The sequence below is a fragment of the Aedes albopictus genome, chromosome 3 (assembly GCF_035046485.1).
Source record: "Aedes albopictus strain Foshan chromosome 3, AalbF5, whole genome shotgun sequence".
Taxonomy (NCBI): domain Eukaryota; kingdom Metazoa; phylum Arthropoda; class Insecta; order Diptera; family Culicidae; genus Aedes; species Aedes albopictus.
In genome coordinates, this window is record NC_085138.1 from 356843786 (window position 1) to 356869041 (window position 25256).

The window sequence follows — 25256 nt, forward strand, 5'->3', positions numbered from 1 at the left end:
AACAAAGATAGGAGTCGTACGTAACGAAGCGAATCATTATTCACCTAAAAAAATGCAAGTAAAATGGCAGATAACTACGGCAAGATGGCGGATTACGATAACGTCCAACGCAGGGGTTATCTGCGTCAGGCTTTCAATTATGTATGATAATTGGACTACGGCACTTAACTCAAGTGCTGGCAATAAATTATCTGGGCATCTGGTACGTCGTTTCTTTATCAACCGAAAGTCTTATGGGTGTTTTGAAGACTAATTTTAACAACTAAGTAGATCAAGTGACTTCAACTAACTCAAACAAAAATTAAATTAGGATGAACTTTCACATATGTACTGATAAAAACTTACTAACGTGTTAGACACGTTTTTGCCTTTCTCATACACTAAGTGTTCTGGAAAGGCTATATTCATTCATTTTCATTTATTTACATCAAATTCAAGATAAAACTGAATCAACAATATTTCTCCATAATACACGGTTCGTGGCTGCCGTTCTCCATCCTCGGTCACGCTCGATGCTCGCCAAGTCACGTTCCACCTGATCCGCCCATCGTGCTCTCTGCACTCCACGCCTTCTTGTGCCAACCGGATCTGTCGCAAACACCAACTTTGCAGGGTTGTTGTCCGGCATTCTTGCAACGTGCCCTGCCCACCGTATCCTTCCGGCTTTGGCCACCTTCTGGATGTTGGGTTCGCCGTACAGTGCAGCGAGCTCGTGGTTCATCCTTCTCCGCCACACACCGTTCTCCTGCACACCGCCGAAGATCGTCCTTAGCACGCGTCGCTCGAAAACTCCGAGTGCTTGCAGGTCCTCCTCGAGCATGGTCAATGTCTCGTGTCCGTAGACGACCACCGGTCTTATTAGCGTTTTGTACAAGGTACATTTGATGCATGGGTGAATCTTTTTCGACCGCAGTTTCTTCTGGAGCCCGTAGTAGGCCCGACTTCCGCTGGAGATGTGCCTCCGAATTTCACGGCTCACGTTGTTGTCAGCCGTCAGTAAGGATCCGAGGTAGACGAATTTCTCCACCACCTCGAAAGTATCCCCGTCTACCCGAGCAGAAGAGAATAACAACAGCATTACAAAATGCGTTATTTTGGCAAAATAACTGCATAATGGAATTAGTTATTTTTATGTTATTAACATAACATATTGAGTTATAAATTTGTCTGTCATAAGCGGCAAAATAACAAGTCACATAACAAAAATTTGTTCCTAGAAAATCAATTTAATAACATGTTTTGTTAATGTCAATAACAGCTTAATAACAGTGAATTTGGGAAATATTTCAATAACAAATTTTGATATTAACGAGTTATTGATAACATCCCGACAGCAAAATTAGTTATGATATCAAAGAATCGCACATGCTGTTGAATAGGATGCTAAAGTGGAGGCGATATGCGTACACTTTACCCATGGTAAAATGAAAGCATGTACGCATATGGCCTCCACATTAGCATCCTTTTCTACATCATACAGGAGATGGCCAAAATGTTTGGGATAGGCAACTTTTTTTTCTCTCACTAAAAAGTTCAACATGCTATAACTTTTCATACAGTGCATCAAAAAATCTCAAATTTTGACTTTTTGTCAACCTGTTATATGTGCATCATTGGTACAAATTTAGGCCCGATTGACTAATATTTCGCAAAGTTAGAACCGATCGGGTAAAACACCTTTTTTTAGACAACTCATTTTTGAGCTGTCATATCTCGGAAACCAGTGATCCGAATTGAATGAAATTTTGAACGTACACTAACAATGTGTAAATGCTTCACAAACACATTATCATGACACTTCTTGGATTTTTCTCGAAAAAATGTAATTTTTTTACATCAATGTCAATAAATTTTAGTTTTGATATCCAAAGATTTTCCACTCCTGTTTTCAAATTATCTCTAATCAGATATATTAGAGCCTATTTAGATTGAAGGAAGAACACATTTAATAATTTTTGTGTGGTATTGTACATTTTACTTATTTTCCTCTATATGGGTAAAAATTTCAACCCGGTGTAACCTAATTCGCCGTGAGAAAATATTACATTTTATAACGTCGTATCAAGTATCAATAAACGTTAGCGTTGATAAATGCTAAAAAATTCATTCAATTCGGTTCACTGGTTTCCGAGATATGACAGTTCAAAAAATAGTTGTCAAAAAAATAGTGTTTTACTCGAACGGTTCTAACTTCGCGAAAAATTCATCAATGGAGCCCAAATTTGTACCAATGATGCACATATAATAGGTTGACAAACAGTCAAAATTTGGGATTTTTTGATGCACTCTATGAAAAGTTACAGCATGTTGAATTTTTTTTGTGGGAGAAAAAAAGTTGCCTATCCCAAACATTTTGGTCATCCCCTGTATATGACTTCGTGTTGACTGAGAATGCTATACATATTCAGACCAGCATGTGAGAATGGCGGAACAATCATTGCGAACTTCAGTTTCTTTCTTCCCTCATAGGCGTATTTTCAACTATTCATGTAATCTTTTACCACAAATAGGTAGATCCGACTTCATCCTCTGGAACGACAGGGAAAACATGTGAAAATATAAAATATTTCTAAAATATCCCATTCAAAACCATCTACAATTTTGGATTCAGCTGTCTGTATAAGCTTGGTTCAAACAAGTTTACTCAATAAGTTTGACATTTTTATCATTGAAATTCTCATGTCAAAGGCGGAATCTGGAACGTCCCTTTTAAAACCCACCTTCAATATCGTCTGCTATATTCTCGTTTTGATATATGTAGGGTGCTGCGCTACTTGGGCAGTGGCTGATATTTTGGGAACTTTTCAGCTACAACTCAGTCAATTTCAAACCTCGCGGCGCCCAGCAGGGACTTGGTTTTGTACACATTACAGCACCTCCATGTCACGTAATATACCACACCTCTTATCAAATGTGATGCCGTAAGCATAACTCGCGAAATACTGTAAATAACGTTGTTGAATGACGTAGGATTTATTTCAAAACTTTTTTTAGTTTTGATAGCAATAGCATATATTATTTGTACACTCTCAATAATACAATAATAATCAAACTTGTTCCACAACAAAATGTTATATTGAAATGTTATTCAATGGCTGTATACCAATAGCTTGGTCATAACAAAATTTTATTGTCCAACAAAACATGTTATGGAAACGTAATACCTTGATAATACAATAATAACAAAAAGAGATATAAAAACAGATTTTGTAATTTCGTTGTTATTAATTTGATATTCCCCTCTGCTCGGGTATCGTAACATTACTACCCAGACGTATCCGGTCGTGCTCGGTTCCACCTACCAGCATGTACTTTGTTTTTGAGGCATTCACCACCAGTCCGACCTTTGCTGCTTCGCGTTTCAGGCGGGTGTACAGCTCTGCCACCGTTCCAAATGTTCTGGCAATAATGTCCATGTCGTCCGCAAAGCACACAAATTGACCGGATTTTGTGAAAATCGTTCCCCGGCTGTTGAGCCCGGCTCGTCGCATCACACCTTCCAGAGCGATGTTGAAGAGTAGGCATGAGAGTTCGTCACCTTGTCGCAGTCCCCGGCGAGATTCGAATGAACTGGATAGTTCACCCGAAACCCTTACGCAGTTTTGCACACCGTCCATCGTTGCTTTAATCAGTCTAGTCAGCTTCCCAGGAAAGCCGGTTTCGTCCATGATTATCCATAGCTCTGCGCGGTCAATACTGTCGTATGCCGTTTCGAAGTCGATGAACAGGTGATGCGTTGGGACCTGGTATTCACGGCATTTCTGGAGGATTTGCCGTACGGTAAAGATCTGGTCCGTTGTCGACCGGCCGTCGATGAAGCCAGCCTGATAACTTCCCACGAACTCATTCGTTTTAGGTGACAGACGACGGAAGATGATCTGGGATAGCACTTTGTAGGCAGCATTCAAAATAGTGATCGCCCTAAAGTTCTCACATTCCAAATTGTCGCCTTTCTTGTGAATGGGGCAGATTATCTCTTCTTCCACCCCTCCGGTAGCTGTTCGGTTTCCCAGATCCTGACAATCAGCCGACTTTTCTGGGCCAATCTTGATGAGTTCAGCTGCGATACCATCCTTACCAGCTGCTTTGTTGGTTTTGAGCTGGTGAATGGCATCCTTAACTTCCCTCAGCGTGGGAGTTGGTTCATTTCCGTCCTCGGCTGCACTGGCGTCTTCGTTTCCTCCGTTGCCGTGGTCTCCCGTACCTACGTTCTCCACGCCATTCAGCTGCTGATCGAAGTGCTGCTTCCACCTTTCGATCACCTCACGTCCGTCCGTTAAGAGGCCTCCGTCTTTATCCCTGTATATTTCGGCTCGCGGCACGAAGTCGTTGCGGGATGCGTTCAGCTTCTGATAGAACTTCCGTGTTTCTTGGGAACGGCATAGCAGTTTCATTTCTTCACACTCCGCTTCTTCCAGTTGGTGCTTTTTCTCCCGAAAGAGGCGGGTCTGCTGTTTCCGCTTCTGTTTGTAACGTTCCACGTTCTGTCGATTCCCTTGCTGCAGCATTACCGCCCTCGCTGCGTTCTTCTCCTACAGAACCGTTCTGCACTCTTCGTCGAACCATTCGTTCCGTCGATTCCGTTCCACGTACCCGATGGTGCTCTCGGCTGCGTCGTTGATGGCTGCTTTCACTGTACTCCAGCAGTCCTCAAGAGGGGCCTCATCGAGCTCGCCCTCGTCTGGCAACGCGACCTCGAGATTCTGCGCGTATGCTGATGCGACATCCGGTTGTTTCAGTCGCTCTAGGTTTTACCGTGGCGGTCGCCGGTACCGTACATTGTTGATGATGGAGAGTTTTGGGCGCAGTTTGACCATCACCAGATAGTGATAGGAGTCGATGTTGGCGCCACGATAGGTCTTGACGTCGATAATGTCGGAGAAGTGCCGTCCGTCAATCAGAACGCTGTCGATTAGAGATTCCGTCTGCTGTGGTGATCTCCAGGTGTAACGATAAGGGAGGCTGTGTTGGAAAAAGGTGCTACGTATGGCCATATTTTTAAAGGCGGCGAAATCAATGAGTCGTAGGCCGTTTTCGTTCGTCTGCTGGTGGGCGCTGAACTTACCAATCGTCGGTCTGAATTCCTCCTCCTGGTCTACCTGAGCGTTCAAATCTCCTATGATGATCTTGACGTCGTGGCTTGGGCAGCGATCGTACTCGCGTTCGAGCTGCGTGTAAAATGCGTCCTTGTCATCATCAGTGCTTCCGGAGTGTGGGCTGTGCACGTTTATTATGCTGAAGTTTAAGAAGCGGCCCTTGATCCTCAACCTGCACATTCTTTCGTCGAGCGGCCACTAACCGATCACGCGCCTCTGCATATCACCCATCACGATGAAAGTTGTTCCCAGCTCGCGTGTGTTGCCACAGCTCTGGTAGATGGTATGATTACCTCTAAACGTTCGCACCATGGATCCTGTCCAAGAAACCTCCTGCAGCGCTACGATGCCGAACCCGCGGTCCTTCAGCAGATCGACGAGTATGCGGGTGCTCCCAATGAAGTTGAGAGATCGGCAGTTCCACGTACCGAGTTTCCAATCACAAGTCCGTTTTGTTCACTGGGATCGTTGCCGTTCGTCTCGGTTCGTATTAATCTGTTGCTGATTTTCCGTTACAATGTTTTTTCACGGCTGACACCAACCCCCTACTTTCCGGAGGACCATAGTGCACAGTTGAGCTTAGAGTCCTTCCCTGGCACTCAGACGTTGATCAGCCGGTCCTAACATGCGGATCAGACGCTATTGTGAGCCGCTCCTCCTGGAGAACAGACGCTCAGGTTTGCCGAAGCAAACCCTCCCTTCCATGTCAGCCTACGACCAAAGTTCCCACCGGGGTTGGTTACCCGATCTTTCCTAAGGTTGCTCATAGTTTCCCGCCGGTACCGCGTGGAGGTAGGGATAGGAATTGCTGGGTAGAGGCAAGTGGATCACATTGGGATCTGAATTGCGCAGCATACCCAGTAATATGGGACACGCTTGTATGGAAAAAATAAATCCTCGCTCCAGTCGACTTTTTAGATTCCATTTAGGTCTCATATGAACCGTACAAAATTTCAGCGCAATCGGTGAAACTGTAATTTAGCGCTAGCGTTACAAAGTTTTCATAGGATTTGCTATGGGAAAAGTTACTCTTTCAGATAAAAAAAATCCTAGAGTTCGGCCCTTGCCGCCTTAATTCAAATCGATCAATGCTTCTTGTAGAAAAATCATTTATGAAACTTTCCTTCGAAGACCGCAAAACAATTGGATGCTTTTGGAAAAAGTTATTGATTTATTACCGATTAGTGATCCAACGAAGGGCTTTTTGTTTTGTTTTATCCGCATCGTTATGATAAAACTTGCTACCTATTTTCAAAATCGTTCATAGAAGTAAATTTTCTGGCAGTTTTAATTAAAATCTTAGGGAGTAGCTAGTAAATATTATAAATTTTGATGACAATAATTAGCAGCAAATGAGGTTAGGGGCTGTCCATAAATCACGTGGTCATGAGGGGGGAGGTTTCGGCCAATGACCATTTTGTATGGACGAATAAAAAATTTTGTATGGACTAATGACCACGTGGGGGGGGGGGGGGGTTGAGAAGTCCCACAAATATGACCACGTGGTTTATGGACAGCCCCTTATTCAGAATATAATATTAGAACACAGTTGCAAGCTTAACGAATGAAACGCAACCCAACTAGTTACTAGTTGGGCTGCGTTGCATTCGTTAAGCTTGCACCATTCCCATTTCGCCATTTCATCCCATCGTCCCCTGAGGAATTCCACGGAGTCATGTCAGTCGATCCTGAGCGACCATTTCAAAAATATCTGAAACTTTGCACAGTTTTTCAATTTCATATAAATCGCCATTTTTTGATATTAAACCTTCATATTCACTCACGACTAACTTTTCAAAAGGGTGTATGCGAAAATAGTTCTAAAATATTCTAAAAGCTATACAGCAAAAACGGATTGTTCGATTGTTATAAATTTTTCAGCAAAGTTAGATAACTAAATGATGATTCCTTAGAAAATATACACTGTAAAAAATTTCTTTTTCTTCTTTGAAAAAATATGATATTTGTCACAAAAACTCAAATATCTCAAAACCCTATCTTTTTACCAACTTCAATTTTTTAGGGGAAATGGCCCATTATATCAGCTATCTACCATAAAATTTTGGTGATGGTAAACTGATAAACAAAAAAGTTATGACATTTCAAACATTTCACAATTTTTACATTTAGTAACAAAAAAAAATTTTTTTCTGTGTAAATTATTTCGAGAATTATATTTTGATGCTGATTTTATTGTAAAGGCTACCGCCTGAATTAAACACGTTGTTTTCATGATACTTTAGTTTGATTATTCGTAATTACTATAGTATCTATTTGAAACTTAGACGCGATCCAGTGTTGTGATCAAAAATATTGAGATTGTCATACTTTTTATTGTACGTGACTGGTGAAAAAATCCCTTGATAGTGTTGAAAAGCTGTTGATTATAAGAAAAATGGAATTGAATTTATTTTTAAGACAAAAGCTGTATAATAAAAGTTTTTTATACGCGTATACGTCTAGTTTATCCGCAAAAAAAATCCCTCTTACACACTTATTTCTGAATTGCCTGTTCGGTACTTTTTTGACGAGATTATAACAGCAGTACGATCTCGGTAGTTTCGGTAATCGATTTTACTGAGGCTCAGTAAAACAACTGTCAAAATCGTATGGAAAAGGTAAACAATGCATTTTTGCTGAACGAGTTCGGTGCTCAGCAGTTTTAATCTCGTCAAAAAATTACCGAACTCGGTAATCAAAATTAATTGTGTAGAGAACAGACTTTATGATCGGAAGAATGCGAGTAACTTCAACAACAACAAATGCATAAGAGGTACATACCACAGACAAACAGACGAAACGCCTAGAACAATTTTAGTGAAAATTCATCGCCCAGTTCACACTATCACCACCTGGTGGAAATGTTTCACGAAACACTGCGTTGTGCAATATCGTCATCAGAAGGCGCTAGTGTGAAACGTCAAACGCAAAGAAAAACGATGGGCGCTCTTCTTGTTATGAAAGCCACAACCAAGATTCAAAATGATCGTTGAAGGCGTGGTCAATGAAAATTTCGCCAGTGTTACGTTTGTTTGTCTGTATACATACCTGACAATGCTCACGAAAAAAACAAAAAAATACTACCGCTATGAATATTAAAAATTGTATAGTATTTTTTTTTTCTTCAGCCACCAAGTAAGTTAAAATTAATAAGTGATTTTGTTTATTATAATCTAACGAACAAGATGAACAGTCGCTTTCTCAAAGGTCTTCAACTCAACGCTCTCTTGTAGACCGTTTGATGAAAAAAAATGTTCAAAAGAGTTACGAAATCTCACCGAAAGCACCATAGATAAACTGAAAGAGACTGGTTATGCCCAAATGTCCACATTGTGTACAAAATTACGCATTTGCACGTCCTGCCGTCTAAAATTTGACAAACGAGCCATCTGTATATCATCGGTAAAGCAGGGCGCAGGAAGTTCGAAAACGACAACAACTGAGAAATTGCCATCAGCGACATCTGTTTAAACAATTTAATTACGCCCCTTTTCAAAAATGCCCTGTAATATTCTTCAACATCTATACCCATTTCAATATTTTTAACGTTGCAAAACACGCTTTCAACATTCATCTTGAAGAAGAGGGAAAACACTTGTCCTCAAATGTAACAGCAAATTAATGAATAAACGACTAATGCGCGGAGGGCGTGATAAAATCGGAACATTACGGTACATAGTATATTATATGTATATATAATATATAATAAAAACAACTTGTTTTACTCACGCAAGGCCATTAATAATAAAATCAGCATCAAACTTCAATTTCCGGCCGAAATAATTTACACTAAAAAAAATTATTACTAAATGTGAAAATTGTGAAATGTTTGAATTGTCATAATTTTTTTGTTTATTTTCATGATAGATTGCTAATACAATGGACCGTTTTCTCTAAAAAATTACGTTGATAAAAAGATAGGGTTTTGAGATATTTGAGTTTTTGTGACAAAAATGATATTTTTTAATGTTAAAAAAGATTTTTTCCACAGTGTACATTTTCTTAGGAATCGCCATTTAGTTATCTAACTTTGCTGAACAATAAAATCAGCATCAAATCGCGATTCCCGGCCGAAATAATTTACACAGAAAAATTTTTTTTACTAAATGTAAAAATTGTGAAATTTTTGAAATGTTATAACTTTTTTGTTTATTAGTTTACCATCACCAAATTTTTATGGTAGATTGCTAATACAATGGACCGTTTTCCCTAAAAAATTCAAGTTGGTAAAATGATAGGGTTTTGAGATATTTGAGTTTTTGTGACAAAAATGATGTTTTTCAATGATAAAATAGATTTTTTTTCACAGTGTATATTTTCTTAGAAATCACCATTTAGCTATCTAACTTTGCTGAAAAATTCATAACAATCGAACAATCCGTTTTTGCTGTGCATATTTTTGAATATTTTTGAACCATTTTCACATACACCCTTTTGAAAAGTTAGTCGTGGCTCTAAATAAAAATTTGATATCGAAAAATGGCGATTTAGATGGAACTGAAAAACTGTGCAAAGTTTCAGTTCAATAGAAAATCATGAATTAAAAATTTTCCTTAATTTTGATGCTGTTGCTTGGAATCGCTCCCCTACGTACGCGCCCACTTCGTTAAACCGTGCGTCGACGCTGGGCCGCCGCGACGCCTTGACCGCCACCGCCGACGCGGCGGCACCACCGGTCCAATACAGGGCACAGGTGAAACACAATTTCCTCAGCAGGGCATGTCATCTGCGATCGTTAGTTCGCCTGGCACTGGCGCGCAAAACGGTCGGACTTTGAATTGCAGCAACGCGGTAAAACGTTCGTTACGCGCGCAGCGCAACAAGGTGGTCGTGATTCTGTGGTGACGTCGGCGGTGCAACGAAAAAGTGGTGCATTCCACGAACAATCGGTTTTTCGAAGTGTGCAAAATAAATTAAACAAATAAAAATAAAAAAAAATTAAATATGTCTACAAATCATCGGAACGGGAGAGATGCGCATCTGCCAATGCCGGACCACTCGAGGGGCAACGACGACGACGGTGTAAAAAAGGGCCAATCGTTTCTCGGTAAAGATGGAAATTTTTCAAAGTATAGTTTTTGGAATACTTACATTGATTTTTCCAGGAATTTTTCCAGGAATTTTTCCAAGCATTTCTTCATGAGCTTTTCAAGAAATCTTTCAGGAATTCCTTCAAGATTTTTTTATGAATTTCTTCAAGCATTCGTTTAGGAATACCTCTTCGGAATCCTTCATAAAGTCCTTCAAGGATTATGTCATGAAGTCCTCCAAGGAATCCTTCAGATGAACCTTAAGGAATGTCTCTAAGAATATTTTGAATGATTTATCCAAGAAGGAATCTTGCAGGAGTTCCTCATGAATCTTTCATGAATATCAGAAATCATGCCATACTTGAATGGATCCTTCTTTCTATAGGATTTTCTAAAGGAATTTTGGAGGAATTCTTGAAAGAATCCTTGTAGAAATGCTTGTATGAATTTTTGGAGGAATTTCTAAAGGAATCTTTGAAAAATGAAGATGAATTCCACGATGTATTCGCAAAGAATCATTGGGTTGATTTCAGAGGTATCTTTGATAACATTCTTGAAAGATTGCGTAAAGGATTCCTTAAGATAAAAGCAAATGAGTTTTTGGACGAACTAATGATGAAATGCCTAGCTTATTTCTCAAATAAATCAATGGTGGAAACCCCAAAGAATTCCTCTCAAATTCTTTGGAGAAAATCAAAAAATAATCTTCAAAAGAAATCCTATATATTCCCTTGGAAGAATTTCTGCGGAAGGCCTTGGGGGAATTTATGTAGGACCCTCTGAGAATAATTCTGCAGAAATCCTTTGGGAGATTTTGGCAGAAAAGCTTTGAGAATCTTTGTAACGTAGCTTGAAAAAATCCTTGAAGAAAAATATTCAATCTTCACTGGATTTTTTAAAGGATTCTTGAACGAATTGTGAAAGAAGACTAGAAAAAATCGCCTAAGGAATCTTTGAACAATTTCCTACCGCAATTGTTGGAGGAATTTCTGAAGAAATCCCTGCAGGTATAACTAAAGAAATGATTAAACAAATTCGTAAAAAAATCCTTGAAAAAACTTCATGAAAAACAGTTTGAGGCATTGCAAAAATATTTTTTCAAGAAATTTCTTTAAAAAATCTTGAAAGAATTCCTGAAGAAACGCTTGGAAGATTTCCCGAAGCAATTGCTGTAGCAACTTTCGAAGAAAATCTTGGAGAAATTATAAAGAAGCCCTTGAAGTAATTTCATGATAAATCGTAAAAGATATCCAAGAAAAAGTTCTTGGAGTTCCTTACATGGTACAAATGCTTGTTGAAATTTTGAGAAGTTTCGTGAATGGAATCAGGACGAAACGGGTGTTATCGCTAAAAATATTCAGTAATCACTGCAGCAATTCGTTGAGGTATGAATATCTTTTAAAATATTTGGAAATAGCTTCAGCGATTGCTCTAAAAATTTACTGTACACTAAGATCAGCTCGGTATTTTCCTCATCTTTTTACTGAGTTCTCAACAGCAGATTTAACTCGGTACACTCGGTTGTTTATTTTGCGGATATTCTGTAAATTAGTTACCGAGCTCAGCTAATAAACTGTCAAAAGTTACTGAAGCACGGCAAATACGATTACCGAGTATACCGAGATAAATCTGCTGTTGAAAACTCAGTAAAAAGATAGAAAAAATACTGAACTCAGTGAAAAAATTACTGAGCTGCAAAATCTGAATAGTGTGTGCGGATATTTTTTTTTGCAATTCCTTAAGCAATTCATTTGAAAACAGTCTCAGCTATTGTGACGAAAATTGAGTTCGCTATTCCTTTCATAAAAATGATCATGTTTTTTATAGGATCTCCATTAGAAGCCTCATTAAAAATTTTAGCGGCAATTTTTATGAGAAATTGTTCGGCAATTCCTTTAGAAACTTCTTTAATCAATTCTCAGCAATGCTTCAGCAATGGCTTTACGAATTTCTTCAGATTTTTATTTCTACGTTTTTTTTTAATTGCGTCTGCATCTTTCCTAAACAATTAAAAAAATAAGGTGATTACCAGAGAAGCTCACAAACAATTTCCTAAAAAAAATCAAGAAACAATTCCTTAAAATGTTTTAAGAAACTTCAGTAGAATTTCTTACAGAAATTTCGGTGCGAATTCTTGAAAGAATTGTTGTATTTTTTTAATTAAATTTCTAAAGGGTGAGTTCCTGAATCCTTGAGTGGCTTATTGGAGGAATTCTTATAGAATTTCATGAAGGAATTTGTGTAAAAATCATCAAAATAAATCATACATGAATAATTATATAAATACGTGAAGCAATCCTTGCGGGAAAAAAATACCAGATAGATTTCATGTACAAAATTATTTGTAGAATTCCTGGGAAAACCAGCTTGAAATAAACGAATGAAATCAATTAAGGATATTGTGAGAAAATAATTGAATAAAATCCGCACGAATCTTAGGAGAAATCGCCAGAGAATTTGAACTACTAAATAAATGTTTCAAAAAAAAATCATGAGAAAAGTTTGGGAGAAAAATTTCTTGCAGAATTTTTAATAAAACCTTGGAAGAATTTCTAAAGCGATCCATGGAAAAATCCTAGAAGTAATCCTTGGTAGAATCCTTGGAGATTTTTAAATAAACTAAGCAAGGAAAGCTTTATCCGATTGATAAAACTGTTGCAGGAGTTTTTACAAGATCCTTGCCGAATTTCTGAAAGCGTCTTTTGATAATTTTCAAGAGATTGTTTAAAGAAATTTTCAAGAAATCCTTGGAAAAAATGCTGTAGGATTTATTGCAGCGATTCCTGAAGAATTCCCGATGGATATCCTCTATGAAATCATAGCCAAGCATTAATCACTTAAAGGATGCTTCCAGGCTCTTCCTGAACAAAACAGTCTTAGGAGAAACTTGGAGAAACTTCTGCAGAACTTGTTTGATTTGATAAGATAGGGTGTCTATTAGGCTGCGGCTTACTTTTCAAAAGTTGTTGAAACCTGGAATTCGTAAGCTCCTTTGGATTCAAATGACACAAAAAGAGAAACCTCTGAGTTTAAGCCAAAAATATTGAGATTTAGAGGTCGCGCAATCGCTTCAAAGTCGAATTTTCGAGTAATAAAAAGGTGTTTTCACTTCAAGTGCCATAACTTTCTCAATTTTCAACCGATTTTCAATCTTTTTTTATGAATTTCTCACAAATTAAATTTCGAATAAACTCGTAGAACATCATTTTTTCCAAAGTCACACAAAATATGAGTTTTTGAAGATTTAATTCATTTTTTTCTTCTTTTTACAAAAAATTTCAACTTTAGAGTCCTATAACTTTTTAACCGTTTGACCAATTTTAATTGTTTTAGCTTGCTTTTGTAGATATTTTCGTTTAAAGTACTTCAGAGTACTTTAAAAAATTCTTGAGGCTTCATCGAGTATTTCTCGAAACATTTTTTCAGAAAGTTCACCAGGGATTCTCTCAATATTATCTCTGATATAATATTGAGAGAATCCCTGGTGAACTTTCTGAAAAAATGTTTCGAGAAATACTCGATGAAGCCTCAAGAATTTTTTAATATACTCTGAAGTACTTTTGAAAACATACTCGAAGACAACACTGAGGAGTGCTTAGAGATATACTGAATGACATCCTTGCATTAACTGCCTTGATGACAAATTATTTTTCAAGGAAGATTTGTTTTAAAGAAAACGCTCAAGGAATCTTTGAAGGAATTCCTAAAGGTTAACTGTAACCTAAATAACTTGTTAAAAATAGACATAATTCTTTAAAATAAATCTTACGCTTATTTATGGGACTCCAGGATGTTCTTTTTCTTCTTCTTTTTCTTCTTCTTCTTCTTCTTCTTCTTCTTCTTCTTCTTCTTCTCCTTTATGGCTCTAGGTATGCACTGGAAGACTTGGTCTGCCTCACTTCATCTTAGTGTTCTTTAAGCACTTCCACAGTTATTAATTGAAGGGCTTTGTTTGCCTGCCATTGCATGAATTTGTATATTGTGAGGCAAGTACAACGATACACTATGTCCACGGAGTCGAGAAACGTTTCCCGACCGGAACGCGAATTAAACCCGCCGTCTCCGGATTGGCGATTTATAGCCTTAACCGCTAGGCTAACTGGAGACCCCAACTCCAGGATGTACCCTTGCAGAAATTTCCGAAGAAATTCATAAAGGATAATAGAAAATAATGTTTAACCTTCCGTGAGTCTGTTGACCAATACTGCCTGCACAACGCTAAGCTACAGAAATCGAGATTTTTTCAACGTTTTTTTTTTTCAAAATACAACGGCGTGATCATTCGACAGTTAAATGTATAGATTTATCTTTGTATGTGTACATCTTTGTATATGTACATCTGTAATTTTCATGGGGGCCCACAAATTTAATTCCGCATCGGGCCTCCAAATTCCTAGCTACGCCACTGTTCTCAGGCAAAGTCTGCTGAGAATCTTCCAAGTTTTCTAGAGGGGCTCTCAAGCGAAATTTATAGAGCAATCCCAGAGGAAAATGTTTGAGAAATGCCAGCAAGAATTCTTGAAGAAATTCTAGTATGAATTTCTGCTAGTACGCTTGGAAAAAAAATCTAAAGGAATCCTTAAAGAAATCTATGAATGAATCGCACGAAAAATTTCTATAGAATACCTTGGAGAAATCTCTGGAGGAATCCTTGAAGGTACAATACTTCTGAATATGTATAAAAATATGTTCAAAATTCCTTGTAGATATTTCAAAAGAAATGCCTCCAGGAATACCTGATGAACTTCTCTAGGCGTTTCCTGCGGGTACTGCTGAAGAAATAGCTTCAACGTTTCATTCAGGTATTTATTTAAATTATTGCACCAAGAATGTTTTCATGAACTCCACTAGAGGATTTTCCAAATATCTTCACAATACTTCCTCCAGTTATTTCTCCAAGGATACATGCAGATTTTGCTCCCAAAAATCCTCCAGGAATGTCTGCTGGGATTCCTTCCGAAATTCTTATTTAGACATTTGAAGGGATTTCTCCATGGACTCTTCCAGAAATTCTTTCTGTGCTTTCTTCAGAAGTGTTTAACAAGAATTCCTCCAGGAATTACTCTTGAGATTCTTCCGTAAATTTCTGCAAGGACTCACACAAGAATTGAAGGCGTTAGAAGCGAAGGGGTGTAGGTGACAAAAATCGACTTGCTAGTAAATGAGGTTTTAAGCTTTTCACCTATTTTTCAATCTATGCTAAATGTATGGAATTTCAAAATTGACCCAATCCTTGTACGATTTAATCTAATTTTTCTAATTGTCGTAAAAATATTCTTGAAAAGTCCCTGATAAGAATTTTTGTATAGGCATTTCAGGTAGGTATCCTACAGGATTTTTTGCTGGGTTTCCCATGCACTATCTGCAGGAAATCCTCCAGGAATTCCTGCAGGATTTTTGGGACAATAATAAGCAAGAATTTCCGAAGTAATTCTGGAAGGTGTTTTTGGAATCCCTGCTGTTTACTGGATATATTGCAAGAGAAATTCCTAGATGAATCCTTTGAGAAGAATTCCAGCAAGAAATCCTTGAGGGAGCGCTCAATCATTACCCAAGACCGCTCAGACATATAGATTGATCAACCGGAGGAGTCGACAGCGTGAAGAAGCGGAAACATCCGCATCCAAAGTATCATACAAACCGTTGGAACATGTCGAACATTTAACCAATCGTTTGAAGCAGTAAGCATAAGGAAGGAGTGCTTTGTGTCGCTAATTATTATGATTTTATAAGATATACTTAAACTTGTGATGATTGTTTTTAATGATGTGTGTAGAAAGTTTTTGTTCGGATGTTTGTATGTTCTGTGACTACTGCTCAGCAACTAGAGCTTCCTGACAAAAAAGCTAAAGTTTCTGAAAGATTTGTAAAATTTCCTTGACCACAAAAAGTTTATGTTATGTTGCAATAATCATATAATCCTTGAAAAAGATGTTAAATATATCGAAACGTCGGACATAGAAACAAATTAGTTTATGATTTATTAAGAGACTGCTACGCAACCAACATATACCTGAAACATTCTACAGTTTGTTCAAGGATTCATCCTGAATTCGTTCCGAAGATTCTTTTAGAGATTTCTTCAATGATTCTTCTAGAGGAAATCCTCTCGGAGTATCTCCATCAATTCTTGCTGGGGTTCCCTCAGGAAATCCTACCAGGATTTCTCGAAGAGTTCTAGCTGGGATTTCACAAGCATTTCCAGATGATATTTTTGCAGTTATTGATCTTTAGAATCCTCTAGGAATTGATGAATAATTTCCGTCATTAATTGCTCGAGGAATCCCAGCAAGACTTCCTAAAGGTTTCCCACCACGAACTCCTCGAGATATCTGGAGCAATTTCGACATAATTTCTCAAAGGAATCTGAAAAAGATTTCCAATAAAAAAGAGAAATTCCTGAAACAATTCATAGATTCATTCTTGGAAGAATTGCAAGAGAAATTCTGAAGGAATTCTTTGAAAAAAAATCTCTGGGTGAATTTCTGCAGGAACCCATAGAGAAGTTGCAGTATTGATTGCTGGATGAATCCTATCAAGAATAACTCGATGAATCTCAACAAGAATATCTAGAGCAAGGGTTTTCAGATCGTGCACCGCGGTGCATTTGGTGCACTGCAAAGCCTTGGCAAGTGCACCGCGACACCTCGAAAGTTTTGCCTCCAATCTAAAATATATTGCCTAAGTTGCGAACATGTTAAGAATCAAAATACTTCGTAAAACTATCGTATAAAATCAAAAATAAAAAGGTATGTGCTTTGATACAGGTCGCAGGAAAAATCTGGGAGATATTTACTAAATATACCGTCGGAAATATTAAAACAATTTTCTAAGGATTTCGTTAAGGATGTTCTCAATACACAAAAACCCCCATAAGAAATACGTTAAGTATTTTGAAGAACTTTGCTGAAAATCCATGTAGCAATCCAAATGGTGTTTCCGCAGCTTCATGTAGTACCTGTAAAGGAATCTCTCCTTGATCTTGCAAGATTTATCAATAATCTATGATCTAGAGCTAATCCCAGAAGAATTCTTGAATAAATTCCAAAAGATATTCACCCTCATTCTTGTTTTCGATCGAATCCACATTCGAACGTAAAACGGTCGCCTTTCCGTTTACGCCAGCAAAATCAAATGGCCTACTGATTCCATCGAATCAAAAACGTTCGAAAGTGGATACGCTCGTAAACAAGAATGAGGGTGATTGCTAGAGGAACGACTTGACGAATTTGTGGAAAAAAAATTAACAAGTATTTTTGGGGAAATTTTAAGTTAAATTCGTGGAGGAATGTTTTGAAAAAAAAAAACGGTAACGGTGTCTATAGAAATTCCTTTTCTTGCAACATCAGCTGAAATTCCTGCTAGGATTCCTTCAGATATCTCTACTATTTTTTCAGGAATGCTTGCTGAAATTTCTCAAACAATATCATCTGAGGATTCTTCAGTAATTGCTCCTAGGAGTTCACCATGAATTCCTGGTAGATAACCAACATTAATTGGCTGATGAGCTCCAACAACACTGCCTGGTGGTTTCTTTAAGAAATTCCAGAAGTATTCCATGAGTAATCCTATCCAGAATTCCCGAAGAAATCGCAAGTGGATTTCCGGAATGAATTATTGGGTAAATACTAAGAATAGTTTCTGTAGAATCCTCGTAGAAATCCCTGAATGAATCACAGCAGGATATTTCGGAAACCGGACTATATTTGTTGCATTCTACATGTGGAAATATGAATAAATCCAAAGCCTTTCGGGTGATGGGCCAGTTGTGTAGTCAGGAGGGGCCCTCAAAGGGGCAAATTATGCAAAATATAACATTGTTGAAAATGCTCAAATGTCATCAAAATGCAAATTTGAAAATGTATTACAGTGGAAACCGACAGAATATGCATTAATACATGATTTCGCAATAAATTTAATTTACCATAGGCGTTGTCAGGGTGAGATGGGTGATGAACAAGGTGTTACAACGCCTATGGTAAAATAAATATGATATGAAATCACTATTTCATGCATATTCTGACTGATTCTCCTACAATACATTGTGAAATTTGCATTTTGATGACGTTTGAGTATTTTCAATAATGTTAGGTATATTTTGCCTTATTTGCCTGGCCATACCACTGGCCCATCACCCAAAAGGCTTTGGGTTTATTCATATTTCCACATGAAGAATGCAACAAAGATAGTCCGGTTTAAATCCCCGGGGAAACCATCGAAACCTTCCCTTGTTAGAGGAATCACAGCAGATTTTTTTATACAGGAATCTCAGCTGTAATTGCATGAGTTATTACGGTAATAATTCCTGAAGGAGTATTATAATCATTCCATGAACTCCATAGACTTCTCCTTTTTGGGATTTTTTGGGGAAGTTGAGATGTAGGCTCTGTTCTACTTGGAAAGTTATTCTAGTACGAAGAAAAAAGCAGATCGAGGTGCATTCCATCACAAAGAACAATTTTGTAGAACACTCGAAAAATCCTAAAAATCCAAAAATCCATAGGAAAAGTTATATCATCAAATCTATTACAAGGGGTCGTCCACAAACAATGATACATAGCTCTTAAAGTTGAGCAAATAAGGTAATAGTTTGTTCGGTAAACTTCCTAACAATACCTATCTTCATTTTTGAGAAAAGTGAATTCCTATCGCACTTTTAGGTGGATTAATCATCAAGGTGAAATTCCAAAATCAAGAGTTAAGTATATAAAACAAACTCTTCTAAGACATCATACCTCTAAACTCAATACTTCAAGCCGCAAAAAGGATTATGAATGCGAACCACAGTATACAGTATGTAGCAGTTTCCTCCGCAGAATATGTCCGGAAATCCGAACGTCCGGAACCGATTCCGTAGCGGCAGCATAGAGCGATCATTTTATGATCAAACACATTTTACAATACAAATTTCCAGAACGAAAATATGTTTCAGATTCAATAAAATTGCCGAAAAATACCCTCGTGGCATCGCTTTTCTCAATACCCTGAAACCTTCCCCCGTACGGGGGAAGGGGTCGGGGGGGGGGGGGATGCCACACCCAGATATTGGAAGACCAACTAATCGCATTTGATTTAAAATTCGTTCAATTTTTTTTTTTTTTTGATTGTATGGTCTTTGAGTAGCTGCCGTTTGTGAAAAAGTTGTTCGTCCAGAGCTATTAAGGGTTAAAACACAGAGAACAGACGTTTAAGCTCGAACAAAAATACGTCGAAATCGTGTGTAAACGATTTAAGTGTACCTCAACGCCATCAACGGAGACTGCCCCACTTATAAAGTCGATTTGACCCCACGATGGCAGTGTTCATCGTTAAAATACACTAGCCCACAAAACGACACGAGCGCCAAACGGCCAAAAACGGCGAGCACTGGAAACAAATTTGACAACACAGCAATGTAAGTGATGGGACGCTAGCGCCACGCAACGGGAGCATAACCACATACTCTGATATGACCGTTACAAAGTTTTACACAAGGCAGAAAGCAAAGATAGACGTCTGTTCTCTGTGGTTAAAATGACTCAGATCTGAATCACTTGAATATTAAGTGAATTACCGTATTACCCCGCTAATACGACACCGACTGTTGTCGAATAACCGGGGTCAACTTTTAATTCGACAAACTGGTCACCCTGCACGACCATGCTCATTGAAATTTGGCAACTCTATTTTTGTTTTTGTTTTGATAGACATGAATCACTTAAATATTAAGTGAATCAGACATGAACATGAATTGAATCAGACTTAAACCTGTAAATTATGAAGTGAATGGCACCCGAATCACTTGAATATGAAGTGAATTAGATCTCAATCACTTGAATATGAAGTGAATCAGACATTAACCTCTTAAATATGAAGTGAATCAGACCTGAATCATCTGAACATGAATTGAATCATACCTGAGCCTATTGAATATGGAGTGAATTAGACCTGAATCATTTGAACAAGAAATCAATCAAACCGGAACCTATTAAATATGAAGTGAATCAGACCTAAATCACTTGGCACATCAAGTGAGTCGGGCCTCAATTTTTTGGATTGAATAAAATGTCTCAGACCTCAATCACTTGAACGTGAATTGAATCAGACCTGAACCTATTGAATATGAAGTGAATCAGAACTGAATCACTTGAATATAAAGTGAATCCGACCTGACTCACTTGAACATGAAATACATCAGACCTGAATCACTTGAATACGAAGTGAATTTGCATTGAATTACTTGAATATCAAGTGAATCAAACCTGAATCATTTGAATATGAAGTGAATCCGACCTAAATCACTTGAATACGAAGTGAATGAGCCTTGAATCACTTGGATATCAGGTGAATCAGACCTGAACCTATTGAATATGAAATGAATCAGATCTGAACCCTTTGAATATGAAGTGAATCACTTGAATATCATGAATATTAAGTTAACCAGATTTGAATCGCTTGAATATAAAGTGAATCAGACCTGAATCACTTCAATATGATCCGAATCAGACCTGAATCACTTGGATTAAAATGACTGAGACCTGAATCACTTAAATATGAAGTGAATGAGCCTTGAATCACTTGAACATGAAGTGAATCAGACCTAAATCACTTGCACATTTATTTTAGAGTCACTTGTTCCTCCATTCTATTTTCGGTAAAAGTTTGGATTACCAAAGTTCAGAACAGTTTTACCGAAGTTCAATTATTTTTACCAAACGTTCGGTAAACATTACCGATAATTCAGTACAGTTTAGCGAACGTTCGGTAATTTTTCACCGAACTTCGGTAAGATTTTGCTGAACAATCGGTAATTTGAACTTTTACCGAAAATAGAACAGCTGAATGCGGTACTTTATTTTAAGTGTGTGAAGGAAGTCTGACCTGAATCACTTGAATATCATGAATATCAAGTGAATCAGACCTGAACAACTTGAATTTAAATGACTCAGACCTAAATCAATTGATTATGAAGTGAATAGGCCCTGAATCACTTGAACATGAAGGGAATCAGACCAGAATTACTTGAACATGTAATGAATCAGACTTGAACCTCTTGAATATCTAATGAATTAGGCCCGAATCACTTGAATATCAATTGAATCAGGCTTGAATCACTTGAATATGAAGTGAACTAGCGCTGATTTACTTGCATATCAACTGAATCAGACCTGAATCTCTCGAGTAGGAGGTGAATCAGTCCTGAATCACTTGAACATAATGTGAAACAGACCAGAATTATTTGAAAATCTAGTGAATCAGGACTGAATCATTTGAATATCAACTGAATCAGACCTGAATCACTTAAATATGACCTAAATCAATTGATTATGAAGTGAATGAGCCCTGAATCATTTGAACATGGACTGAACCAGACCTGAACCTCTTGAATATCTAGTGAATCAGACCCGAATCACTCAGATCAAAATGGCATACACCTGAATCACATGAACATTAAGTGAATCAGATCTGAACCTATTGAATATGAAGTGGATGAACTGCTTGTTATTATAATGTCGATGACCTTCCGAACAACTTTGCCGAAGACTTGAACTTTCTATCTCTTCAGGATCACGAGATAGAACTAGTTAGAAATGCTCATTTTTCCATGCTCACTAGCGTCACCTAGCGGCAGAATTGCGAATCCAACTGCTTGCCATTGTGATGCCAACGACCTTCCGAACAACTTTGCTGAAAACTGTACCTTTGCATACTTTCAGAAATTTGTGATACAGCAGCACATACATATGTAGTTATTTTGAGGTGATGCTAAACTTTTCAAGGTGATGCAATATTCAACTGAGTGTTGCAATACTTTTTCAAGTGAGTCCGTTCCATACTTATGACGGGTAGTGTATATCATGTGGCAGTTCCATTGCAGCCAATGCTCCAGCACTGCTTGCTGCATTCATTCAGGCGCACCAATTATAATAAATTTCCTCATTTTTATGGCTCTCTCCGTTAGGTACCGGCCACAACGCACGGGATGTGGTATCAATCTTCTTGGCGGAGTTCAGTGGCACTGCGACGCTCGTGTTCCTGGGATGCATGTGCTGCGTTACCGGTTTCGGGAACACGCCTACTCACGTGTCCGTCGCAATCGGGATTGGCTTCACAATCATGATGGCCATCATCATATTCGGTCACGTTTCCGGTGCACATATCAATCCGAGTTTGTCGATTGCAGCGCTGGTTTATGGATTATTGAATATTCCGGTGAGTCTTAGCTCATGATTTTCCCTAAAACAATCTTTGATAGAAACGTTCCCGCAGATGTTCATCCTCTACCTGATCGCTCAATTCCTGGGAGGCCTATGCGGTTACGGTTTGCTAATGGCCGTTACCCCTATGAAGTTGTTCACCGAAGCGCTGGAAACCGGAAATGGGGCTTGTGTCACCGCACCACATGACGATCTCAGCACATGGGAAGCATTCGGAGTGGAATTTTTCATAACCGGAATTCTGGTTTGGACGTGTTGTGGGTTGTGGGACCCCCGGAACAGTAAATTTGGAGAAGGTTTACCGGTGAAGTTCGCGCTGATTATTGTCGGAATTGCGATTGCAGCTGGACCGTACACTGGGGCGAGTATGAACCCGGCCAGAACCCTTCCGCCGTCGGTGTGGAATGCAAGCTATAAATCTACTTGGGTGAGTTTGATCGATATCGACCCTCTGGCTGTTGTTCTAAAATGTCGTCTCTTTTAGATTTACTTCGTCGCACCACCGCTAGCCGGTATGATAATGCCTCTGATCTACAAGTACGTCTTCCGACGAGAAGTTCCACAAGATGAGCACACGGAAATGATCACCAGGACAACGGAAAAAATCAAAGCTAGTATTGTAGAACAACATCGTATCTAACCCGGATGCAAAGTTGATAAAACCTACTGGGAAGTTGAACTACAAAAAGTCTGCTCTTATTTAGGTTAAGTAACGTGATAAACAACTAGGATAAGCTATTATCATATGATGATATTGAAAACTACATCTATGTATGAGAAATGTCCTTGAACGATCGACATTTTTCAAAATAAAATTCATATCAGTGTTATGATTCAAAGTCACGGCAAACCTCTTTAAAGAAAACACGTTTTACAGAAAATGTTATAATTTTGCTAATTGGTACTACTTTTTCATGTTTCAAGCTGATTTTACAAATTAACAATTGTACTATGTATGACGTCACACGATAATTTGAAACTATATTTATGGTTACATGATTTTACAAAAGTTCAGACTTTTCCTTATTTTCACGCAACTCAACACATATAACCCCTTAAGGACTGTGACAATCTAAATAAAAACTAATTAAATTACTTACTTTTCTTCTCAATCTTTGAAAAAATACTAGAGTTTTTTTCAAGGGCGTAGCCAGCTTTTCGGTCAGAGGGGGGCAAGCACCCTTAGCAAATTTGTACCTACTAGCTTTTATAACTAAACGCAGCACGATGAAACTGAGTATATTAACATTGTATTCTTAAAGCATTATATAATCCGTAAAATGCGTTGAAAAAAGCTCGCCTGATCTACACAAATCATCGTGATGCTGTTAGCGGTGGCCAATTTTTGGAAGATTCCTGGTGCCTGTATGCATCCCTTTTAAATTATCTTCCAATATTATTCGCTGGAGGAATTCCTCTACAAATTCTTGAAATAATTTGAAAAAAACATCACGTAATCCTGAAAAAGTCCTTGGGTACATCCCTGAAAAGATGTTTGAAGGATTTCTAAAATTTTTGAATGAACTCCTGAATGAATTTATGAAAACAACCTGAGAGGAATTTCTGAAGAAATCACTTGAGGATTCCCGGAGAAATACCTGGAAGACTTCCTGGATAAATCCCTGAAGAAGACCCTGGGTGAATCGCTGTTGCATTTCCTACAGAAATGCCTGGAGGTATTCCCGGCGAAATTCCCGTAAGAATCACTGGAAGAATTTTTGAAAGTATTCCTGGAGAAATTCCTGTATAAATTATGGGAGGAATTCCTAGAGAAATTTATGAAAAGACCTCATGAAAAAATCCTAGAAGAAACCCTACATAAATTGCTGGAGGATTCCTTGGGGAAATTCTTGGAGAAATACCAGGAGGGCTTCCTGGAGGAATCCTTGTTGCAATTACTGGGAAAATCTATAGCAAGAATCCTGGAGAAACTTCTGAACAAATTTCGGGCGTAATTCCTGGAGAAATACTAGGATAAGACCCAGCCGGAATTTCTGGAGAAATTTCTTGGGTGAATTCTTGGAGTAATCCCTGGAAAAAAAACTGTAGAAATCTCCAGAGGAATTCTGGGAGGAATTGCTGGAAAAATTACTGAAAAAATCCCTTGAGAAATTCCAGGAGGATTTCCTGGAAGAACCTTTGGAGGAATATCTGGAGGAATCCCCGGAGGAATCTTTGGGAATATCCCTGGAGATATACGTAGGGAATCCGGAAAGTATTCCTGGAGAATTTTCTGGAAGAATCTCTGAAGAAATCCCTAGACGATTTCCTGGAGAAATTCCTTTAGGAATTGCTGATACATATAATTTCTGAAGGATGTCCAGAAGCAATTCCTGGAAAAATTCCTGATGAAATTCCTGGGGTATTTTCTGGAGAAATTCCTGGAGAAATTCCTGGATAAAATCCTGGAGGAATGCCTGGAGGACTTCCTAGAATTACTCCTGTGAGAATTGCTTGAGGAATCTCTAGAGGAAATCTTGAAAGAATTACTGGATGATTTTTTGAAGAAATCCCAAGAGGAATTCTGGGAGATTGCTATTTTTATTATTTTTCTATTTCTGAAAATAAAAATCTCTTGAGAAATCCCCGAAGGAATTCCTGAAAGAATCCCTGGGAGAATCCTTGAAGAAATTTGTGGAGAAATCCCAGGAGGAATCCTGGAGAAATTCCTAGAGGAATACCTGGAGCAATCACTGAAAAAATTCTGAAAGTATTCCTGGAGAATTTCCTGGAAGAATTTTTGAAGGTATTTCTAGAGGATTTCGTGGAAGAATCCATGAAAGAACTTCTGAGAGATTTCCTGAAGGAATCTTCGAAGAATTTTTCCTGATGGAATCTCAGGAGAAATTCCTGGAGAAACCCGGAAAAATTTCTAGAGGAATTACTGACATAATTTCTGAAGGATGTCCAGGAGCAATTCCTGGAGAAATATT

At 38.1% G+C, this 25256-nt stretch overlaps 1 protein-coding gene across 1 annotated transcript; it reads left to right on the forward strand.

Moving 5' to 3' along the window:
* The first annotated feature begins 9847 nt into the window (after positions 1–9847).
* Positions 9848–23162, forward strand: LOC109428968 (aquaporin AQPAn.G). The gene is made up of 4 exons (XM_019704814.3): positions 9848–10143; positions 22068–22318; positions 22376–22750; positions 22808–23162. Exons 1-4 carry the CDS (start codon positions 10041–10043, stop codon positions 22961–22963), a joined length of 885 nt encoding a protein of 294 aa, XP_019560359.2. The 5' UTR covers positions 9848–10040; the 3' UTR covers positions 22964–23162.
* The last annotated feature ends 2094 nt before the right edge of the window (positions 23163–25256 follow it).